The 23551-nt window shown below is 35.0% G+C and overlaps 1 protein-coding gene across 11 annotated transcripts in view; it reads left to right on the top strand.

Moving 5' to 3' along the window:
- Positions 1-23551, top strand: part of LOC138711960 (F-box/WD repeat-containing protein 2-like) — a 61182-nt gene that overhangs the window by 1970 nt on the left and 35661 nt on the right. For 7 of the 11 annotated variants that reach the window (XM_069843271.1, XM_069843273.1, XM_069843272.1 and 4 more), the window contains 2 exons: positions 8477-8694; positions 15350-15614. In XM_069843271.1, the coding sequence (XP_069699372.1) occupies positions 8477-8694; positions 15350-15614 (483 nt within the window). Of the gene's footprint in view, positions 1-7994; positions 8217-8476; positions 8695-15349; positions 15615-23551 lie in introns of all 11 variants that reach the window. The other 4 variants (XM_069843277.1, XM_069843276.1, XM_069843275.1 and 1 more) reach the window with 1 other exon arrangement.

Below are 23551 nucleotides of genomic sequence, written 5' to 3'. Positions count from 1 at the left end.
AACAGCTGTATCTTCACACCCATTGAAAATTGTACACCTGTTTATATGTGAACTTTTTATCCAGAATACTTCATACTACCACCCCCTAAAATAGTTACTATGCTCCTTGAATTACTGGTACTCTGTTTATATAGCCTGCATTTATATTACATTTATTCTTTGAAGAGGTGGAAAAATTAAAATATCCTAGAGCAGTGTTTCTCAACTATGGGCCGCAGACCACCTGTAAAAAGGCAGAAGAAAAATAAAATTAAAACGAATTGCATATCACTTTATAGCTGAAAATCTCAGAGTTTGGAAATGATATATGGCAATTGCCTTTCACTTTTTCTCTCAGTAACTTACTGACATTTTATCAAATTTATTTCCCTATCCGTCTACAGACTTCCCACTCTACTCTCAAGAATAACAGAGGGATTTAAAGCACTATGAGTGTGGAGTTTCTCGCCATCTTTTCCCTACACATCTGGCTCTGCCCCTGTAATCCAACCAGGGACCACCCGAATTCATAACAGAGGACCGAACCTTTTCATGTATTTATGACTTTCTTTAGTTTTGCCGACACCTAGTCTGCACATTGAAATGGTCACGTACTGTATGTCGTACGCCAATAATACAACTCTGATGTCACAATTTGAAACTTATTTTTCAAGTAAAATATATGACGAATTTTCATAGGTTCGTGATCACTTTCATTGCGATATTGAAACTAACAAACTTTCATTGAGTAAAGAGGACAGTTAATTGAACTCTTGAATGACACTGGACTTAAAATGAAATTCCAAGTGGAAGGTATGATTAATTTCTGGACCTCATCACAAGTGAAAAGAGAATATAGTGAATTGTACAATGGTGCTTTACAAATTATAATTCAGTTTGCTTCTACGTATGTGTGACTCTAACTCTAACTCTAATATAAACAAAGTAGGTTACCGAAATCGACTCGATGTATGTGGCGATCTTCAACTTAAGTTTACCAACATATGTCTAAATATAGAATAACTGTGCAAGAATCGGCAAGCTCATCCATCTCATTAATGTACCAATATTTATTTATTGTTTTAGTTAATAAGTTAAAGATTATCCAAACTCTAATAGCCTTGAATTATTAAAGAAACAAAAATGAATGTTCCTCTACTAACAGTAGCTTCATTAGTTAATGCTAATATAAAATTAATTTAATTAATTTTAATTAATAAATTCTATTTTAAAATATACGTATACTGGTATTATTAAAATACTAGTGGCTTGCGCAGCAAATGCTGCAAACTAAGTTCATTAGACGTTCAAATAAACATTTTTGAGATTTATTTTCAATGAAGAATACCAGACATTCTGAAAGTTATTTGCTTCCATAATAATGAAAGATATTCTCTCTCGAGCCAATACTGAAGAGAACCACGCATATAAATATCTACACCACACCGCCATTAAATACCTATATGAAAAAGACCCAACCCCACTTGATTAATAACTATAAAAATATTTTATTTTTAATAATATTATTATCTTATGTAAGTTTTATAGCTTTCAGTAACATATACTATATATACTATATAGCCGCCACTCAGTAAAATACCGTATAGAAATCAAAATCTAATTTAAGTTATTCTCTACATCTACTTATATAACCCCAAAACGTTTCACTTTCATATCATCAATATAGCATTAATATTTATAATTAATGAAAAATAGTCACATCATGGCATTAACTACAATAATATTTCATTTCTAATGGTAATAATGTCATCAAACCACCTCAAGTTTTGTAGTTTTTAATATCAAATACACAGCTGTACCCAGAAAATTACACACCACAGAATCGAACCTGTAAATTATTTTTAGTAAGTTAAGTTTTTAATAACCAATTTAATTTGAGCTCTAAATATGTCGGCATTCTTGCAGATCATGGCCTTCGTGTAATATTGTTTACTGTAGTGTGTGTTTTGTTTTATTCTGAAATGCAATTAGCTAGTTCTCAAAACTGATGACAGATGGATTTTGGAAAATAGGAAAATTATGTTGAAAAATTGATATTTCACTGAAAATTACTATTTTTCTGAAAAACTTTGAGTTCCAAGCTTCAAACTGAGGGGTCATTTATTAAAATCTGTTCAGCCGTTTTCCCGTAATTTCCATTACCAGTTCAAATTATATATATAGATGCTACAAAAGTGATACATTTTCTTTCGAAGGGAAAAAGAGTAGGGTGGTCCGTGGAACTGTTCTGACTTAAAAAAGTGGTTCCCACTTCAAAAAAATTTGAGAAACCCTGTCCTAGAGCAACAGTAACAAATATAAATGGTACGTGGGAGGAAATTAAACGCAGAATAAATATGAAAAATGCATGTTATTATTCGGTTGAGAAGTTTTTATCATCCAGTCTGCTCTCAAAAAACCTGAAAGTTAGAATTTATGAAACAATTATATTATCAGTTCTTCTGTATGGTTGTGAAACTTGGACTCTCACTTTGAGAGAGGAACAGAGATTAAGGGTGTTTGAGAATAAGGTGCTTAGGAAAATATTTAGGGCTAGGAGGGATGAAGTTACAGGAGAATAGAGAACTTTACACAATCAGAACTGCATGCATTTTATTCTTCACCTGACATAATAATTAGGAACATTAAATCCAGACGTTTGAGATGGGCAGGGCATGTAGCACGTCTGGGTGAATCTAGAAACGCATATAGAGTGTTAGTTGGGAGGCCGGAAGGAATAAGACCTTTGGGAAGGCCGAAACATAGATGGAGGATAATATTAAAATGGATTTGAGGGAGGTGGAATATGATGGTAGGGACTGGATTAATCTTGCTCAGGATAGGCGGGCTTATATGAGGACGGAAATGAACCTGCAGGTTCCTTAAAAGCCATAAGTAAGTAAGTACATTTATTTTAAAACATTAACAGAATATTTAAGGGGGGATACACAGGTTTGAGCACTAAAAATTAGGGAAATTCAATATTTTTTTCTCAGCAACTAATGAATTTTTTACCTTGCAATTTGACATGCTCAATATTTACTGCTTCTGCAATTATAGACATTTTCCGATTTATTAAAAGTTTCACCATTGAGTAATTATCATAACAAAAAAAGTGACCGCTTTTATGCACTGATGTGCCGTTTTTATGATAATATCCACAAAATATGAATATTTCTGAACCATTCTTTTTTCTATTTATTCCTGAATGTCAAATTAACAATATGAACTACAATCTTCGAAACGTCTACAATAGAAGTATTTTTTTTTTTTAAATTTCTTATGAGAAGTTAAATTTTTAATGTTTTTTAAATAAACTGTAAATGTTGTAGTGTAGGCTTTCACGGCCGGAGTCTATAGATCTAGATTCACGTCTGGTAGAAAACCAACCAACAGACCACGGCCTCTCAGCCCGGAAAATGAATCTAGATCTATAAACTATAAATGTTTCAGCAATAATTGAAGTTCATTTTGTTCACAAGTATGAAATATAGTTGCATGTAAAATCTTACTGCGATATCTTAAAAACTTACCAAGTTATCACAAAAATAGTTTTGAAATATACAAGTTAAACACATCTTAAGTGTGGAGAGCTAATAAGCGCACACTCGCACGTTTATTGTCATATCTACCAAAATATTGTATATATCGTAAAAATTCCTTCACTGACATAAAGATAAATATACAATCTTTATATATAAAAAAAATTGAAAAATTATTTTTTTTTACCCTCAGACCTGTATATCCCCCTTAATTTAAGGCTCCCAGACATCTCGATTTAGCCAGGACAGTCTTGAATTTCTGACATCTGCCCCCTTGTCCTGAAACAGAGTGTTCGGGATGCCAAATGTTCTGGTTTTCCTACAAAATAAAAAAATTGAACTTATCAGTTTTGTCTTACTTTATCGGGTTCTAATGCTTTAATAGAGATGATTTTCTCACTTGTGAACTCTTTTTGGACTGCTGAGAAGAGCAGTCTCCAAGTGTACATTGTAAAATTAATATTTACCCTAAAGACACATTACAGAAAGTTTCATGCTCAGAATTATATGAATCAATCTCCAAAGGTAGCAAATTTGTAGAAAAGTTTCGCTCACGAGAGAAGTATTGTTTATTCCTAGTGCAACACGCACCAGTAGTCAAATGTAACTTTTGATGTGTTGACCTATTATTTCATTTATTACTGATACATGTGTGTACCTTGAATCATAAATCTAAGTTACTCCCTGTCTCTATTGTACCATGTCCATACAGCTTTAGAAAATTGTCTTTTGCACATCCCCAAAATTTTCTACAGTGTCCCGGGTTTATGGTTTTGAAATCTGGGAGCCCTAATTTAATTGAAATCACATTGCTCTACAATGTCATATAAACTACCGTACATAATAATGGTAAGTAGTTCTCTTAATATGGACCATTAAAGTTGGTTTAAAGTTTTTTCACCAGTGTAAATAAATGCATAAAGTCTCATTCCACTCCATATAATGTTCACGTGATCGTTCTCCTGTTATCCTTTTATATTGGGTAAATAGCTTGTATAAAAACAACAATGTAGGAACCTGGCTGTAGGCCGAGCTGCTCACAGTCTCTGGTTATGCAGAGAACTTTCTGTTGGTGATATATAGTGTAGTATTGGTGATTGGACAAACCACAAACTATTAATGTGAAATATTTTATATTACTAAATATAAGCAGTTAAATCTTGCACTGCAGCACTGGTATCATGCCATTGATCAGTGTTGCAAAATGAGAGAGTTTCTCATGAAGCTTCGACTAGTATATGGAACTGGTGCTCACCTAATGCCATGATGAATTTGGAACTACAGTAGGTAGCGAGAGCCAGCTAGAATGGTTTGCGGGGGACCATCATGCTAACTACACATTACCCCATACTGATTGGACAATCGTCCACCTGTGATGAGGCATGTGGATGTGAGGCTAGCATTCAGATAGGCTTTGGCCCTCTATGTGCTGTCACGCACAGGATTTATTATTATTATTATTGTTATTATTTATTATTATTATTATTATTATTAGCTGTTAATCATTTACTGAACCAAGTTAAGAAAAGAGAAGCTGAAATTGCCTGTTTCTTGTTCCAAGTATCTGTTGCACCTGTTTGAGAAGTCACATACGATATCTTTCACTACAGTACCCATTGAGAAATTGAGGTGATCTTTTTCCAGATCTATATTTTAGTTCTTTCAGGGTATATACAGTAAAACCTGGTTTGTACATACGATAACTGCAGGGAACTATTTAAATTACTGACAACTCAAAACTATACATATAAATAAGGTTTGAATAGAGAATAAGGTAATTTTCGAATGACTAGGAATCAGTTTAACAAAACCTAGAGAGCTGGAAGCACTTAAGGACTCCTTCAGCTTGTCTAAATGTGTTTTAATAAATAGAAAGTGGCTAGAATTTCGATGTTTAATGTAAATGCATTACATACATACCAATAAAATGTACTCTCACTCCACTAATACTGGTTCAGAAAATAATAATTAAAATAGGGCCTATGCCTTAATAAACCTCTTGTCTCCGACTGATATGTACATCTATTATCAGGCAGTACACTTCACTTGACGATATGTGTCAGAGGAAGAACAATAAGTAATTTGTTTGTATACATCTGAAGTCTGATTAATGTAATATGTTACATTCAGTGATGTATGCAATTGAGGAGGAAATGGACTGGCCACACTACTCCAGTATCTCCTGGCTTAGTTACCTCATGAGTGATGTCTTATTGGTGTTACTTATGAGGTTTCAACCTGTCTTCGAACAGTTGACTAAACAACAACAAACCTCTTGGTTACTCATTCGAACTTTCATTCGCTGATTTTAATGTTCTTAGAATTAGATAAATTTATTATAATACTTTATTAAACTTCATAGATAAAAATCGCAATAAATTCAAGTTGTATCATAAATGCAGAACTAAAAGATCCGACTTTATAACGACTGGAGAAACCAAAGTGTTTCACAAGCATAACTCTTAATCGTGGTATCTACTTTGGTCCAAGGTTATGTAACAAAATAATTGAATCGTTGAGTTGGAAAAGGGGTCATATCCTGAAAAGTAAATTGTTCAGGAGAGACAAAAAACTCTGGACATGACCCCTTCTCCAACTCAATACTAATCTAACGCACACTTCTGTGGACGGGACATGACTCTTTGTTATACCAAACGATGCGTACAGACATAGCAGTCAGGTATCGCCAATAAACTCCATTTTGAAAAATGATGGACTTGACCCCTTTTCCAACTCACCGATTCAATTGAAAAAATACCCAGGTTTTCAAAATTTTAGTGACAGCAAATTCAAATATAGCATTAGGAATTTATTTTTAAAGAATATGTATTTATTTAATGGGTAGTTATGTATTTGTACAAGTTAAATTGTTAAAATTAAAATCGTATTTTTCTTATAGTTAATTTATCCTTAAGTTTTTCCACCCCACTTTGTTTCTAATAATTATGTTTATCTTTGTTAAATATGTGTAATTATGTTTGGATAACTCCCTGACAGCACGGGTTTTTACTCCTTCAGGGGTGATTTCTGCTTATTATTTTGTACTATCAGTAATTATTTTAATATCATTAAACTTACACTTAAACATTTACTATAGGCCTACAGTAATTTTTTTCTTCAATCATGAACTCAGACTTTAAGATATCTTCATTATTAATGTTTTATATTATATTTGTTTATTGCAAACTTATTGCATTTTTTGTTTTTGTTTTGTTGGGATTTGCCTCAACTTCTTTTATAAATCTAACTTTATTTTCTAGCCAGTAGCTCATCCTTTTCTGTCACATATGATTACTAGACAGATGCTGAGTGACTTGCAACTGTTTTCAAATGTTTGGAACATGTTCCGTGAGAAAGAAGATAAGCTAGCATGTAAAGATGGAGCATGCCAGATCTGTATTCGCCTGGGCTGTATAAGTTCACTCTCTTATTGGCACAAGTCCCGCAACTGTGTTATCACTGTTGTAAATAGACAGTGATCTTCATGTCACATTGTTTATATAATTCTCTGTATCTCACATCTGACCTTGAGGATTGTGGGAAATGATTAAAAAATTTGATACTTAAAAAAGGGAATTACATTCAATCAGTTACACACAATTCAGAATTCATGTATATGTACCGGTAATCAAATGCAATTTTGTCAGGACCTTACATAATTACGTACAAGCCAAAATTACATAGAACTGGGTTAGTATAACTAATGTTCTACTGTAAATTATTTCTATGTGCTTTGTCTTTTAGTGTTTACTAGAGTTAAAATTCAGAAAGGGGTAGGTCGGGGAATCGAGGGGCCATGAATTCCTATTGATAATTCTGTCTTCAGATACTCTGTGTCTATGAAGTTCGTCCATAGAATAATTGGCTGTATGTGCTGTCGCATAATTCTGTTGGAAAGGGAGTGTGAGTTTGCATTTCTTCATCAAACTTACATGACGAACTGAAATACAGCATTTGGGAAAACGTCCTCCCTTCATTTCTCAACGGGAACTGCAATGAGTGATGTGTAACTTCTTAAACAAGTGCAACATAGAGGTGGGGTGTGATATAGTTTTTTCATCACATCTCCAGAAAATCGCTGTGACAGATAATAGCAATTTTGTCATATTGTGATTTTGTGTTCGGATAATTGTTGGCAATTATGAATGTTTCTCATCACGAGCTAACATATCTTTATCTTTATCACTCTTCTGCAAATTGAATTGATATAAGTGTCATGTCTTCTATCAACAATAGTGATCAGCGATGCGAGTAAACTAAAAAAAAAACACTCTCTGAACTGTGTTATCGTGGTGTGTGGGAACAGATATTCGCCCAAGAATATTTACAAATGATCAAGTGAATCATTGATGGAAGAATATAGCAAGTGCATTGTACTTCAGTATCAAAGAGTTGCCGACAATCTTTCAAGTGCGATGATAATTAATTTGATTCCAGTTATGTAGTCCTTCAAGTTAATCTTCTGACTTGCAGTATTCTCTGTACTCTGGAGCTGTCACATATACGTACATCAGTCACCATCACTATGAGTCATATATCGGTTGGAGATGGCGATTTCTCGGAGTTGTAATTTTGGAACTATAGTCATAATCGAAACCAGTGACAAACCTGTTACAGCGACAAAACCATAGGTCTTCAAATCACACTCCACCACTAGTGCTACAAGGCAGTTTCGGCATCTCCTTTCTTAATTTGGTAAGTAAATTATGTCTTATTGCTTTTATATAGTTATATTTTATGTTACTAATTTGTAGAATGTTGAATTTTATTATACTACCAATACTGCGCTGCATATTATTGATAGGAAGCTCTCTGCGTTAATGGAACTTGGAGAGTAGTTCTGCCGAGCTGGGTTTTCGTGTTATGGTTTCTCGACAATCTATTCATCATATATTTGAGCATGCTCCTTCATTTAGAATTTAGATGCAGTGTTAAACGTTTCTTTTTGTTTTTAGGGTAATTTGTGGCCTACAAGTTGTATGGCACAAGGCTTGTATGCGAGATGGATTTGATTGCCAAGCATTAGACTGGAAAAGTCAATATATTGAAGGCATCCGAACTCTGAAACATTTAAAAAATGGGACAGCTTTCCAGCACAGAAACTTTGCCCCAAAATGTTTTCACTGTTCAGACGTCCGTGATGTTGCTTTCTGTAATGGATATGTTTTAGCAGGTAAGTGTGAATCAAGATATACGTAGGCTAGATCAGTGGTCTTCAGTCTTTAGCAGTGAAAACTTTAAAATCAATCAAGTACAAGTGGTCCACATAACTGTTGTGGATTGCATTCTGAACGTCTGTAAAGTAGATCTATTTTTTTTGTTGGTAATAAAGAACTTGTAGATGATGTAAAATAAATAAGAAATCAGTAAAGTTATCAAGGACTTATGACTGTTTATTATGCATTATGTTATGAAAAATAACTTCGGAGGGTTATATGGTACAGTCTGAACAGTTGTGATTTAATTAGGTATTTTGCTTGTAATGAAGTTCCAAAACAGAATGGGCTAAAGTAGGTCTACGTCACTCGAAAAATCTAAAATTCTGTTATTAATATTACAACTAACATTTTGTCTCTCTTCTTTACATACCGGTACTAACAGAAATGTTGACAAATGTTTTCCCAATGTATTAGTTTCTCTGTCACAAACGAATTTTAAAGGCATATCAGTACCAGTGCTGTATACTATAATTATCTCTTTGTGTAATGTAAATGAAAATTATGAAGAAATGGACAGAACTGATTTCGAGTAAGTTGCAGTACTGGTACTGGCATACCACCATATTTAGAGTAAAACATTCACTGTTTGTCTTTCAAATGACACTAGTTATAAGAATGTTGTAATGCTTACTTTGGTGTAATAAATGAAAAGCATATTTATTATTCATGGACGCCTACTTGAACCACATTTTCGCTGCCAGCCTAAAGTTGCGTTCGGGCATGGGTTCGGTCCCCGCTTGGGCTTATTACCTGGTTGGGTTTTTCCGAGGTTTTCCCCAACCGTAAGGTGAATGCCAGGTAATCTATGGCGAATCCTCGGCCTCATCTCGCCAAATACCATCTCGCTATCACCAATCTCAGCGGTGCTAAATAACCTCGTAGTTGATACAGCGTCGTTAAATAACCAACTAAAAAAATACAGCTAGTCGCGTACTCGTGGTGAAATTGGCCTTTTAAAATGTGTATGTTGCTTAGATGTTAGTGACTAACATATTGAACAAACATTGCGTCCTTCTGAAGTACCAGTACCTATTCATGAAACTTTAGGTCATCTTTAATAAAGTGTTTGTAAATAAGAAATTTTCTCCTTTGTTTCACAATTTCTCCAAAGTGGGTGCATACTAAACCTTCTTTTCCTTTGTTATTCTGTTTCTTCTTCAATAATAGTATTGATATTATAGCTAAATCTTCAGTAGAGAGTATCATTTTGATGTGTGTCATCTGACTTCACATTGAAATAGTGACATTTACTCGGACAAGGCCTGGTTCCACCTCCATTATGTATAAATATGACACTTGGAATGATCGTTCACGGAACTGACATGGAACAATTGTGTGTAATTGGACCTTAAGCTGTGTATATTATGAATGATGATGACAGTCAGCATGCAACCTAATAATAACTGATCTTGTGTATAGTTACATTTTATTCGTAATTTCATTGGGTAAAAAGGAACTCCCACATATTTCGTTACTTGTTTCTTTTTATGTCGGGATTAAATCTATATTGCGTGATTTGAAGGCAGTTTTCAAAATGTATCATTTATAGATACTGTATGTACGTTGACCGCAACTATCTATAAATTATACCACGATGAGTCACTGAATTTGAGTAAAAATTATTACATTTTATGTGCATTAATTCCTGTTGAATTAATTGGTGAATACTGAATATGTGAACAAATCGTTCCATAGTTTAAAATAAATCGCTGAACTCATACATGTTAATGATACATACATATGTAAAAAATAATTTTTTCAGTGTCAGGGATTAGGGCTGGGGATGGAGCAGTTCAGTTCGGAGCAAATACTGTGACGTCATTACTCAGTTGATCAGAGTTCAGTACCGAGTACAAATTTGTGGTGGCAGATTTAAAATTTGGATTGAGTTGATTTTAGAATGTACTTTGAAAGTGAAACCAAGCGTGTTTTAAAAGTGTTGTAGTAAAGTGCTTTTGCAAATTGACTGTTGCAAATTTTATTTGAGTGATTACAGCTATTTTTGGAGTTATTTTATATGAACGGCCTAATTAACCTTCAGTGTTGTTATATATGACAGACAAAATAAAATGATAAAATAATTTATAATAGTAATGGCTAATAAGTTAACATGGGAGGTAAATGCTAAACGCTGCAGATAAGTAAAAAGGAAGATAGAAAGACACAGGCTCCATGAAGCGCTGCCTAAAGCATTTAAAAAATAACGCACAGAATTATTTATTATTACGGAAAGTGTATAAAATAATCAATAAAATGTGTAACCTTGAACTGAAGAATATAATGCTTATTTATTTTATAACATGATTAGCCTTCCATACAATCATGTTTTCTTTGGAAAAGAGTAATATTATTGATAAATCAAAGTAATTAGCTAACATAAATCATATAAATAAATACAAATAAAATGATGACTGGTGAGATAATATAACTCCAATAAACACAAGAAAAATGTAATGCACATCGTAATATAGTAATAATAATAATAATAATAATAATAATAATAATAATAATAATAATAATTCATTATTATTATTATTATTATTATTAATTATATTTTTATTTTCTATTAATTTCCGGATCTTCGTGGTCATCCTTAATTAAGGCCAGACGATTTATTTATCTCTCTCTACAGTAATATGTAAAGACTGTCAATGTTCATTAGGCCCACTTGATAGGTCATATATTGGAGAATTCCTCTCAAAAAATTTCAGCCCGCCTTGGGGATATCTCCTGTCGGAAATAATTTGTCCAGCAGGAGAATATATTTAAAACAATAGTACCTATGTCGTTGCCTGCTAGAATTAAGTGAAACACGTGAACTCTGTTCGAACGTTTGAACTGACCAGTAATGGCTACGGTTAACCGAGTAATTCTGGTGCTCTGCGCCAAGCACATTAAACCGCTAGAACAGAGTTATTCAACAGTTCTACTCGCTCTGTCCCCAGCTCTATCAGGGATGCTGATAACATGTATGTCCGTGAAAATCTTCAGCTTTATCAAAATTCCATACGTACTATGTACCATATAACGAAATAAAATGATACAATAATGATCAAAATTAAAAAATAACTTCAGCTAATAGCCGTGCTTATATTCGTGCTATGGGAAGGAATATCCATGATAGATAAGTAGATAAAGAAAATTCAATTATTTTAACCAAATAAAACATAAATTTTGTCAGTACCCTATACCAAGTCAAAACTGGATGTTGCAAAGCATCTAATGCATCCACGCACTTTATTATTAATTTACTAACCTATCTGGTATTTCAGTGTTGTAGTATGGGCTTCTAATTCCACAAGTTTGATCCCCAACACTAACTAAAGTGATGCTTGTAGTGGACAAGATTGGAAAATGATGGGTTTTCTCGGTGATCCCCCATTTCCCTAAGGAATACAGATTTCATTCTATCAACACTCTTCATTCCACTCTACTTTTAATTTAATAATAGTAATAATAATAATAATAATTACTATTATTATTATTATTACTATTATTATTATTATTATTATTATTATTATTATTATTATTATTATTATTATTATTATTATTATTTTAATGTTGCAGCACTTGACATATTGTCATTTGCCATCTTGCTTCCCAATACAATATCATTAAGTTCTGACCACAATCACTTAATTTTGTACGTTTAGTTAAATGTTCTTTGTTTATGATAGAACCACTTTCATGAAACAAAAGACACTCTGAAGTTGGGAGGATAGAGATTCGGTATAAGTGGGCAGCCGAAAGTCATGCCCAGTAGTCATCCGGAAGATTATGACAGCATCTCTTCTTGGTCCATCTGGTACTGATGAGTTTTGCCTCACAACAAAACTTGATTGAGATATTTCAATAAAATTCAACCTTGAATTTGCCATTCATGGTATGTTAATACCAAAATAAGAAATTGTTTATTTACTTAATTGTCGAATTTCGGTCCCTTTTTTTACGAGTAAATCTGCCCTTTAATTACCTTTCATTACCACCAAGGCTACAGTGAAATGGTATAATGTATATGTATGTAATGATCGTCTTGTTAATTTCATTTTGAATGTTCTTCACCTGGTTTGTTTTCGGATCATGAATTTTGGCTATTATTTCTATTGCAGTTCTGGAATCACAAAATATGACGGCCTGTTGGAAGGTGTTCATAAAGTTATTCAATATTAATATAATTATAGTTTCAGGAGAAGCATACGAGCTTTGGTGAAGATGACAACTCTATGCTAGCACAGTGGACTTCCATTACAGTAGCTCAGGTTCGGTCCCTGGCGTGATAAAATTCGTGGTGGCAAATCAGATGTTGAAGAGAGGTTTTCTCGGGGTATGTTCGTATCCTTCTTTCATTCCACCAACACTCTCCACCTCCCTCTCTTTTTACCTCTGACATTGTGATAGTTAAAAATAGGCTGAGGTGAAGTCTTGCAGGTAGTATGAACCTTCAAGCTGATACTGGTACAGGATTTAAGGGCTTGGGACTCCCAGTTCATCAGGTACTCGTCTTGGGATGGGACCTGTTCAGTCAGAGCTGAGGCAGATGGCCCACATATCAGCATTAGGTTTACGGTACGAATTCCATCTAAGTCACCTGTCTCGCTTGGAAAAGCATTGCATTTATTGTACGCAAAATGGACCAATGAGTGCGTAAGTGCATGTATCAGTCCCTCATCTGGCCCTCGAAAAGCCAAGACCTAGCCAGAGGGGAATGTGCTGATTTATGGTTTGGGGACAGGGATGTTCCTAGTACTGGCGAGGGACGCTATGTGAATTGTTTATTGTAAAAAACACCACAACCGACATTTTTTACAAAATGCGGGTTTTTTGTGGATTTTGATTGCCAGCATGAATGCACATCTTTTGATATAAAAACCTTATATCTAGCATGACTGTAACATATAAAAAATTGGACAAGAAATATACATTTATTGTAAAAACCGCACAACTAACATCACATATGGTGTTTTTCAAATAAACTAGTTTGCCACACTAGCTGACAGCAGCACTAACGCACCCAACAGCTGATTTCAGTCACAGCCGGATCAGTGTTTTGTTCTGTCTATTGTTGATTAAGTGTTGTCCTTACTATTACTATATCTGTTTTGAGTATTTTGTTACAAGATGGTTAGTTCAAGTGATGAAAATGTTGCTAATGAGGATTATTGAGAACTCGTCTAAGTTCAAGGTAAAACAAGTCACAGCTAATGATGTGGTTAACTTCAAAGCTTGGTGGCGAAAATTTTATAATAGCATGTCTGATTCATCTTATGGCCGTGGTGTACCAAAGAATAAAAAGGTACAGTTTGAAATTTCGAAGGTGAATGAGTTTTTTCACTGCAATGAACAAAAAAGGTAAAGTTCTTTGTAAAGAGTTCATTGACAGCATTGTACCGGCAAAAGTATTCACTATTCGAATTCCTGAGAAAAGTGTTTGTGCTGAAAATTTACCGTTTGAACTGCCAACAGATCTAGCTTATAACAGCTCGAGGCTACCAATCAATGTTAAAAAAATGAAGGACCTTAAGAACATTTTTCAGTACCTACTGGGTAAAGCAAAATACATACACTCTTTGACTCTACACTACGAACGCACCCACAAAGGAAACAAGAGGCGCCAAGACCAACAACGACCAGTTCCGAAGATGACCGAAAATAGGTCGAAACATGTTAACAAGGTATGTTAAATTTTAACACAAGAAAGTTCTTAACATACATATTTTAAAGTAAAAGGATTCTAACAGAACTGTACATATGGCCTACCACCAACAAAGATAATAATGACAGTGGAAGCGAAGACTAGAAAAATAATAAGTCCTGATAAGAAAAATGTCTGTTGCAACAGAAAAAACTAATATTTTTTGTGATTTTATACTGCAGTTTTTACATAGATTATAAAGTTTGTTCATACCAGTACTTACTTTCATTCACTCTTATACTTGGAAAAAGACAAATAAATAATGATTTGCTTAGTTTCAGTTTGTTTGTTGGAAAAACCCCATAACATCCTAATTAATTTAATTTTTTGGGAGACTTTATATATATTATAAAACACAACTAATGGTGAGTAAACCTCATATTTAACAACTAATACCACTTGTTAAATACATTTTGACAATAAAAATAAAAGTAATGAAACCAAATTGATTTCTCAGAAGTTTTGTTTTTGTCACTTGTGGAGTTTTAGAAATAAACAGTTCAAGTAAACCCATAACAAGTGGCATTTTGCTATATCCCTCGATGATATCTGTGGAATTCCACAGATCAAGCCAGATGGAGACTGCTGGTAGGATTCCTGCTAGTGTTTGGGGAATGGTTTATGATGTATAGTGTCAGGGATCTGACTTTTTTGACTCCATAGTATCTCATCCTTACTTCCCTGGGAGTTTTACGTACAATGAACCCAATTGAGCAATCACGGGTGTACTTTCGTTTGCCTCTCTTCTCTCTCGCTCTCTCTCTCTCTCTCTCCCTCCCTCTCTCTCTCCCTCTCTCTCCCGCTTCCATTTATTAATATTTGTGTATAAATTCCTAATAATGCCGTTCACTTTTTCATTGACTCAATAGGTCTTTCGCACTCTTAGATCTCAATTTTTTGCTGTTTGGAACTTCCAGGTATCCACAAGTGCATAAGGGCTTGGAGAGTGGATGATCTGAAGCCAGTCATGATGGTTGATGTGCCATACGAAGTGTTTCGCCTAAGTGTTTCACGTGATGGTTGTGTACTGGGGGTCGGCCACTATGGAGGCGTTGTTACTTCCTGGTTGCTAGACGACATCAATATGAATCTTCTGCAGGAGTACATCGGCCACACTGACAATGTTACGTGTCTCAACATTGCTACTGAGATTGATCTGATGTGCAGTGGCTCTCGTGACAGGTATGAATTTATGTCTAGTATTGAAGTTTGGATGCAATTCCTACCTTGTGGTAATAAATGAGTTCTGTCTTTGTATTTGCTGCCATTCTGGACATATCCAGTCTTCACTTAAATGTTAACCAAGATCCAATTCATTGCGCATTAAAGCTGGAGACAACTGTTACTGGTATCTTATATGTGATGCATTTCTCCACTCTACTTTACTTGCATATCTCTATATTTACCAATGTACTGCACATACTTATTAACTTATTTTGTTTCCCTGTTTATATTTTTATTTTCTTGATTGTAAGTTCATCGATCTGGTTTCGATTTTCGAGAGGAAAGTGAAGATTTCTCTTTGTCCTTGGTACTGGACATTTATACCTTGTACGGAACTTTCAATTCGGCTCCCGGCCAGGAACATGCTCATCAAACATGCTCGCATGGCCAGTGTAGACTGCATCATTATCGATCCTAACCTCCCGCGTATTTTTATTCATATAGCTTTGATTTATAATAGCATACACATAATTACTTTGAACACTCAACAAAATACTGAAAGCTGAAGAAAGCAGGATTTATTATGAGGGTAAACAGAGCCATAAAACCCAAGAGCAGGTCCAGGCTCGCAACCGACTGGTTTTCTCCAACCACAGTGGTGTTTCATCTCATCCACTCTGTATATATATTATTTAGCAACTAAAATTTCTTGTGAACAAGTTACAAGCATGTTGGACAGTTAGTCCAGTGGTAAGAGTACTATCTATAGCCTTCTGGACTGGCTCCAAACAGATTCACGTCCAGACCTCTGGAGTAACAGCACATCTGACCGCGAAACCAGGTGGTCCGGGTTCGATTCTGGTTGGGGCAAGTTACCTGGTTGAGGTTTTCTCTCAACCCAATATGAGCAAATGCTGGGTAGGTTAGGTTACGAGAGTTCTTTAAGGTGTTTTAAAGGCCTCCTGCATGTCAGCCTAAAAGGCTTATTAAGCATCCCCATTGGAATGGATACTAGCATTGTCTTCCAAAATGTGTTCTTTGACTAGCAACAGTATTTTGGCTTCAACATTAGTGTCCATTCCTAAATCTTCCCTTGTTATGAAAAGGGAAAATCTTTTCCTTTCTAGGTCAAACAGGATATGTGAGGTAGTCTCTTCCTCTTGTTTGCACATTCGACAGTTGGGTTCCTCTTTATAGCGTCCCACTGTCTGTAGGTGTTTCCTGAAGTGGCCATGACCAGTAATTAATGCAACTACGCTTCTCATTTCTTTTCTGTCCAATTTGAGCAGAGATTAGGAGAGAGAGTTGTTTGGACCTAAGACCAGTTTCCTGGCCAGTTTTTGTTCAAGATAGGATTTACACCTAATTTGGTGTCTTTCCTTAATCCATGTCTTAACCGAGGTTTTGGCAGTGAGTAAACTGATTCCAACAACGGGTTCAGGTCCAACAAAGGGTATCTTCGTACCCTTTTTGGCCAGTTGATCTGCATATTCATTTCCTTGAATGCCTTGATGCCCTGGTACCCACCACAGTCTAGCTTGTTATGAGAAGACAGGGCTATCACGCCATTCAGGCAATCTCATACCAGTTTTGATTTCACCTGGTCTGAAGAAAGTGTTTTTAGAGCATTTTGACTATCTGTGAGGATGAGAATTCATTTACCTAAATGCTGGGTAACTATCGGTGATGGACCCCGGGCTCATTTCACCAGCATGATCACCTTCATCCCATTCAGACGCTAAACCTAAGATGTTGATAAATTGTCATAAAGTAACCTACTAAAAAAAAAATTCACTGGGGTCTAATACATGAGAGCATATAATGACGATTATATGTATATATACATATATATATATATATATATATATATATATATATATATACACATATATATATCCTATATGTATATGTATATGTATACACCAGTGGCCCAAAAAAAAAATTGAGTTATTATACTTAATATCTAATAATAGCAAGCCTATAAGTTCATAATAACGATGTATCAACACTTGGTTTAAGTCCGATCCTTCCATGTATTAAGTTCACTACTGGCAGTTATTCCAGGATAAAGAGTTCAGTGCGAGGTTTGTGGCAGAAGGCTCTGCTATGATGGCTCAAACGTGAGGGGGAACCGGGGAGGAGGTATGATTTCGCTACAGTTCAGTGCGAAATGCGGCTAGTCTCTGTGTCACAATAATATGTCGCGCTATATTGGTGTTCTGTGAATACTCTTCGATGTTGAGTGTTATTTTAATCAAAAGTGCATGCGTGTGTGTGTTACATATTTTGTGTAAAATGGCGCATACTGAGATCATTATTTGTAGAATTAAAAGAGAAACTGTTTTCATGTTGGATATAAGAAACAAAATGTGCTTACAAAGAAAGAGATCGACACCACATCTACATATTAAACTTATGGATGGAGGAAAACAAAATAGAAATTTTTTATTTTCATGGTATAAGAAATATCCTTGGCTAACAGGGTGCTCTGAGACAAGTTACATTGTAATATCTGTATTCTGTTTGGGGGATAAAATGAGTGGTTATCATTTTCTTGTGGAGTCTGTGTCACAAAAATGTTGATAGAAAAGCCGACATACAAAGTAAGCAGATTTTTACAGTCTACCCAATATTTACACCTTAGATTCGCCACTGGTATACACAGAGTATGTGCTGAATAATATGTAGTATGTATTAAAGAAAAATGGAAGAAGAATGCTACATTCTACGACATTTAATTCATTAAAGGTTACGACATAAAAGTGATATTCATAAAATATACATATGCCAGCCGAAGTTATCGATGTATTATTGGCTACATATTGATAAATATAATTATTGTCTTCGAGGGTGCAAGACATAAGAATTTATCGGAGGTATGACATCAACAGACCACTTCCTAGTAGCATCTAAAATATATATCCCATGTAGACGGTTGAAGAAAAGCAAAATCTCAAACAATCAACAAAAGAAATGTTTTAAAACCCACTTATTGCAAGAGGACAGTCTCAGGAAATTATACTGCTACTTCCTTGAATCACTGCTTGCACTAAGTTCAAATATAAATATTAAATGGAATGTTTTAAAGAAAGTGTTTGTTGTTGTTGTTGTTGTTGTTGTTGTTGTTGTTGTTGCTGCTGCTGCTGCTGCTGCTGCTGCTGGTGTTGTTGTTGTTGTTGTTGTTGTTGTTGTTGTTGTTGTTGTTGTTAGGATCTAGAAGATGAACAAGCCGGATTCAGACCGGGAAGACAAACACAAGACCAGATTTTTGCCTTAAGAAATATTACGGATAAATGGATAAGTAAATGAAAATCAGCGTTCTTAGTATTCCTGGATCTACAGGCAGCTTTTGATTCGGTACCAAGGGAAGAGATATGGAAAGTTTTATACAAAAAGAAAATACCAGATAAACTAATAAGAGTAATAAAGGCCACTTTTAAGAAAACTGAAGGTATTGTGAGATTAAAGGGTATAACTTCTAGACCTTTTCCGATGGAAAAAGGAGTAAAGCAAGGAGACTGGTTAAGCCCTCTGCTATTTATAACAGTTATGGATGAGGTGATGAAGACCTGCAAAGCAAGAACAGCAAAATCAGTAGTAGGAATATGGAATTTAAGACCAATATACTGTCAGGCCTTAGCATACGCAGATGACTTAGTACTAATAGCCGATGCTGAACACAAACTTCAACAAGCTGTTATAGAATGGGTAGAAACATTGAAGGAAAGAGGAATGAGACTAAATTATAATAAGACTAAAGTTATGATGATAGCAAGGACAGAAGATCAGATAAAGGAGATTAAGATTGAAAGCGAGGGAAAACAGCTACACCAGGTGGAAAGTTATGAATATTTGGGAACAGTGATACATCAATCTGGAAAAATACAAGAAGAAATACGCAAGAGAATTCAGAAAACTACAAAAGCTTATTATTCATTAAGTAGATGTGTATTAGGAAAAGAAGTAGAAAAGAAAACTAAAACAAGAATGTAAAGAATGTAATAGAACCAATCCTTACATATGGGAGTGAAAGTTGGACTATGGCTAACAGTGATACAAGTATGATAAATGCAATGCAAATGAAAAGTTTGAGAAGAATTGTAAAGAAAACACGAAGAGATAGAGTAGGAAATGAAAGGATAAGAGAAGATTTAAGAATACAGTCAATCCAAAAGACAATAGAAGATAAACAACTGTCATGGTTTGGACATGTTAAAAGGATGGATGTAGATAGGAAAGTACGCCAGTTCATGGAAGCTAGACCCATAGGAAGAAATCCAGTAGGAAGACCAAGGACAACATGGGAAGAAGAAATAAAACGAATAGCATCTAAGAGAGGAGAGATATGGAGCCAGTTAAATAGACCGACAGAGGATAGAGTACAATATAGTAGATGTATCCGAGGAAATCCCCTAACACCACGATAGTGGTATACTAGGGAAGAAGAAGAAGAAGAAGAAGAAGAAGTTGTTGCGGCTGCTGTTTTCTAATGCCAGGCATTTGACAATAAAGTCATTTGACCTCTTGCACTCCAATATTTTTCAAAGATATTGTCATGGTCAGCCATATGATGTACAGATTTTGAGATATTCCGAATCCATTTCTTGATTTGAGTTGCACAATGGGCAGTTAGGGGACTGATATATTCCAATTCTATGCAGGTGCTTGGCCTAACAGTCATGGCCTGTTGCTGATCTAAATGCAGCTACAGACGATTTGCATGGTAAATCGGGAATTAACTGTGGATAATGAAAATAATCTTAAAAGCAGTAATGAAGGCTCTGGGGGTAAGATATAAATATACCTGGACGAAAGAGTGAAGATTTGGAATGAGAAAATTTAAATATAAACAGTTTCTCAGAATTGGCTTGGACGAAGATGATGATATTATACAGTGAGTCCCAATGAAAGTTCCCAGTGTTTCTGTCGGCCAACAGCAGCAGGTACCCCCACTACCATTGCTGCTTGCATCCTCAAACTCACGGTGCTTTGCCAGATTAAAATTTACGTATTATATTATATTCACACCCTTCACACAGTAACTGCTGGAATTACATAATTCACATCACATCATCCACAAAACATGTTTCATTAAACCGGTTCCCTAATTTATTATTATTTTTTATAAGCAACTGGATGGTCAGAAAATTTACCGTTACATCTAAGGTTTTTCTTGTTCTGCCACATGATTTTTTTTTCCATATGTACATTTTCAAAATGTGTACACGTTCATACAATGCAAAATATAACACAATATAATAAATTACACTAATTTCTAGCTGACTCACTGCATATCTTTTCTGCTGTCTGTCAAGGACGACTAACAGAGCTGATTTCAGATTAGGATTCATCATGTATGTGGCTTTCACATTGTCTCTATCTCTTTTTTTCTTCATTCCCTACCTCTTGACACCTACATAATAAGAGCTAGTGCGTGAAGGATAACATAAACACCAGTCAGGAGTGATAAAATAAGCTAAAATCAGGGAATTCAGCAACCATGCAAATAAGGGGAGATGGACTTGTGAAAATAGTCGAATCGACTTCTTTAGAAATTAGTCATAGTCATAAAATGGAGAAGTCCAATTTTTAAAAACTCAACATAGTTCGTATGTTTTAATCTAGCGAAACGCCATGAGTTCGCTGATACAAGCAGTGGCGGTAATGGGGAGGGGTGAGGGGAACCTGCCGCTGGTCAGCTCACAGAAACACTCGAAATGTTTGCTAGGACTCTGTATAATGGATAATGTGCAATAGTTAAAAGAGAAGTGAAGAAATTATTGGTACAGTGGGAAAGTTGGAATTATTACATTAGTAAATAGAGAATTATACAGAGTGATTCAGTGACTTTGTTATAAACTCTTAGGGATGACAGAGGAGACAATAAATGAACAACTTTCATATAGGAACCTATGTTCGGAAACGTTCTGTTCGGTAGTTACAGACCTAGATGTGTTAGTCAGTGCAACCAGCTAGAATCGAACTCAAGGCCATCCTTTTCAAGTTTGGTTGCAGACGACCTGTTCCTGCAAACGTTGGTGATTTCTCATAAACATGGTATAAGCTAATTGGCATCGTAAATGGTATTTTGACTGATTAAATCTTGAAACTTTCTTCGCAACTTGCTCATGCATTTCATTTATGGAAGAGCAAAAGGCAATGAAGGAAAGTTACAAGGTTTAATCAGTTAAAATATCATTTACGATTCATGTTTGTGAGAAATAACCAACTGGCCTTGAGTTCGATTCTAGCTGGTTCCACTGACTAACATATCTAGGCTTATAACTACCAAACAGAATGTTTCCGGACATACGTTCCTATGTGAAAGTTGTTCATAATTGTCTTCTCTACCATCCATAAGGCTCAATTCACACGGAGAAGACGTAGACAGGACGTGACTCGGACGTCGGACGGAGACATGACGCGGACATGGTGTGAGCAAAGCATAATGAAGAGTCAAAAACCCTTGCAACACTTGCATGTCGCACAGCTTTCGTAATGTAATTTTTCAGACGATGAGGATGCCCTGGCTCTCGTATAACTTGCTAATATTAAAAAACAGATAAGATTTTGTGTGAACCCCTAGTGGTTGAAAAAAAGAAGAATGTATGGCATATCTTAGTCATTCATTCATTCATTCATTCATTCATTCATTCATTCATCTTCATTCATTCATTTACTGTATTTACTGATTTATTCATGTATTTATTTATTTATTCAGTCATTCATTCATTCTGGTAGAGTTATGGCCATGAGGCCTTCTCTTCCACACTTCCAGAAGTGAAATATAAATTGAAACAATAAAACGTTGTAATATTTAAATATAAAATCATTATCTTGCACATTAAGGAGCTTACATAATTACTATACAATGAAATATTGACTAAACATGATACATAATTAAGTAATTACAATTATTTATATCCTCTTTCCACTTTATAATAGGCCTAAATGATAATTTATACAAACACCTAGAATAACCTATTAAATTCGACTAACACTCATGAATCAATTCCGTGTAAAAGTATGTAATTTTAATTCTTAATTTAAATTGATTAACTGTTTGGCAATCCCTGACATGACGAGGTAAGAAGTTCCATAGGCGACAAACTGGTATGGTGAAAGAGGATAAATAGGAAGAGGTACGGTGATGAGGAATGTAATTATAATAAAGTCTGATGTTGATTTTGCAAAGTTGTAGGACATTCAAAGCAAGTTCTCAGATATTTTGGAGTAGAAGATGTGATGAAAGAATTGAACATATATCTCGACCGTTTCCAGAATTTTTATATAATGTCCTACCAATGTTTCTATACCATATTACACCATCTCTTCACAAAATTGAATATTAAATTCAAAATCGTCGCCAATTTTCTTTTACAGTCAGACACCACATGTTGCTTCGTGACTTGAAATTGGCAAACTGCCAGCTTTGGAGTGGCGTGCCCCCATCTCTTCCTCTCTGTGTGCATTGATGCATTTCTTTACACGGGAGAGACTCAAAAAGCCATCATGCCTCCGCCCGATGTCCGAGCCATGTCTTCTCTGTGTGAATTGCGCCTAAGAGTTTGTAACATAGTCACTGAATCACTCTGTATATGTGATACCCAAACACAAGCCTATAAATTAAATAAAAAGGAAAAAACTTACTCCAAATATCTATTATTCCTGAAAATAAGTGGGTGAACCATTGTAAAAATCTGTTGTTAATAAGAACTAATTTCCAGCTAAGCTTTACTTTTTTTATTTTTCTTATTTTTATTTTTTACTTGGTTATTTAACGACATTTTATCAACTACTGGGTTATTTAGCGTCAATGGAATTGGTGATAGCAAGATGGTATTTAGCAAGATGAAGCCGGGAATTTGCCATGACGATTTGGGGAAAACCTCGGAAAAAATCCAACAAGGTAATCAGCCAAAGCGGGAATTGAATTCACACCCGAACCAATTCAT

The sequence above is a fragment of the Periplaneta americana genome, chromosome 13, assembly GCF_040183065.1.
Source record: "Periplaneta americana isolate PAMFEO1 chromosome 13, P.americana_PAMFEO1_priV1, whole genome shotgun sequence".
Lineage (NCBI taxonomy): Eukaryota > Metazoa > Arthropoda > Insecta > Blattodea > Blattidae > Periplaneta > Periplaneta americana.
The sequence above is the reverse complement of the archived record's forward strand: the minus strand, read 5'-3'. Positions and strand labels throughout refer to the sequence as shown.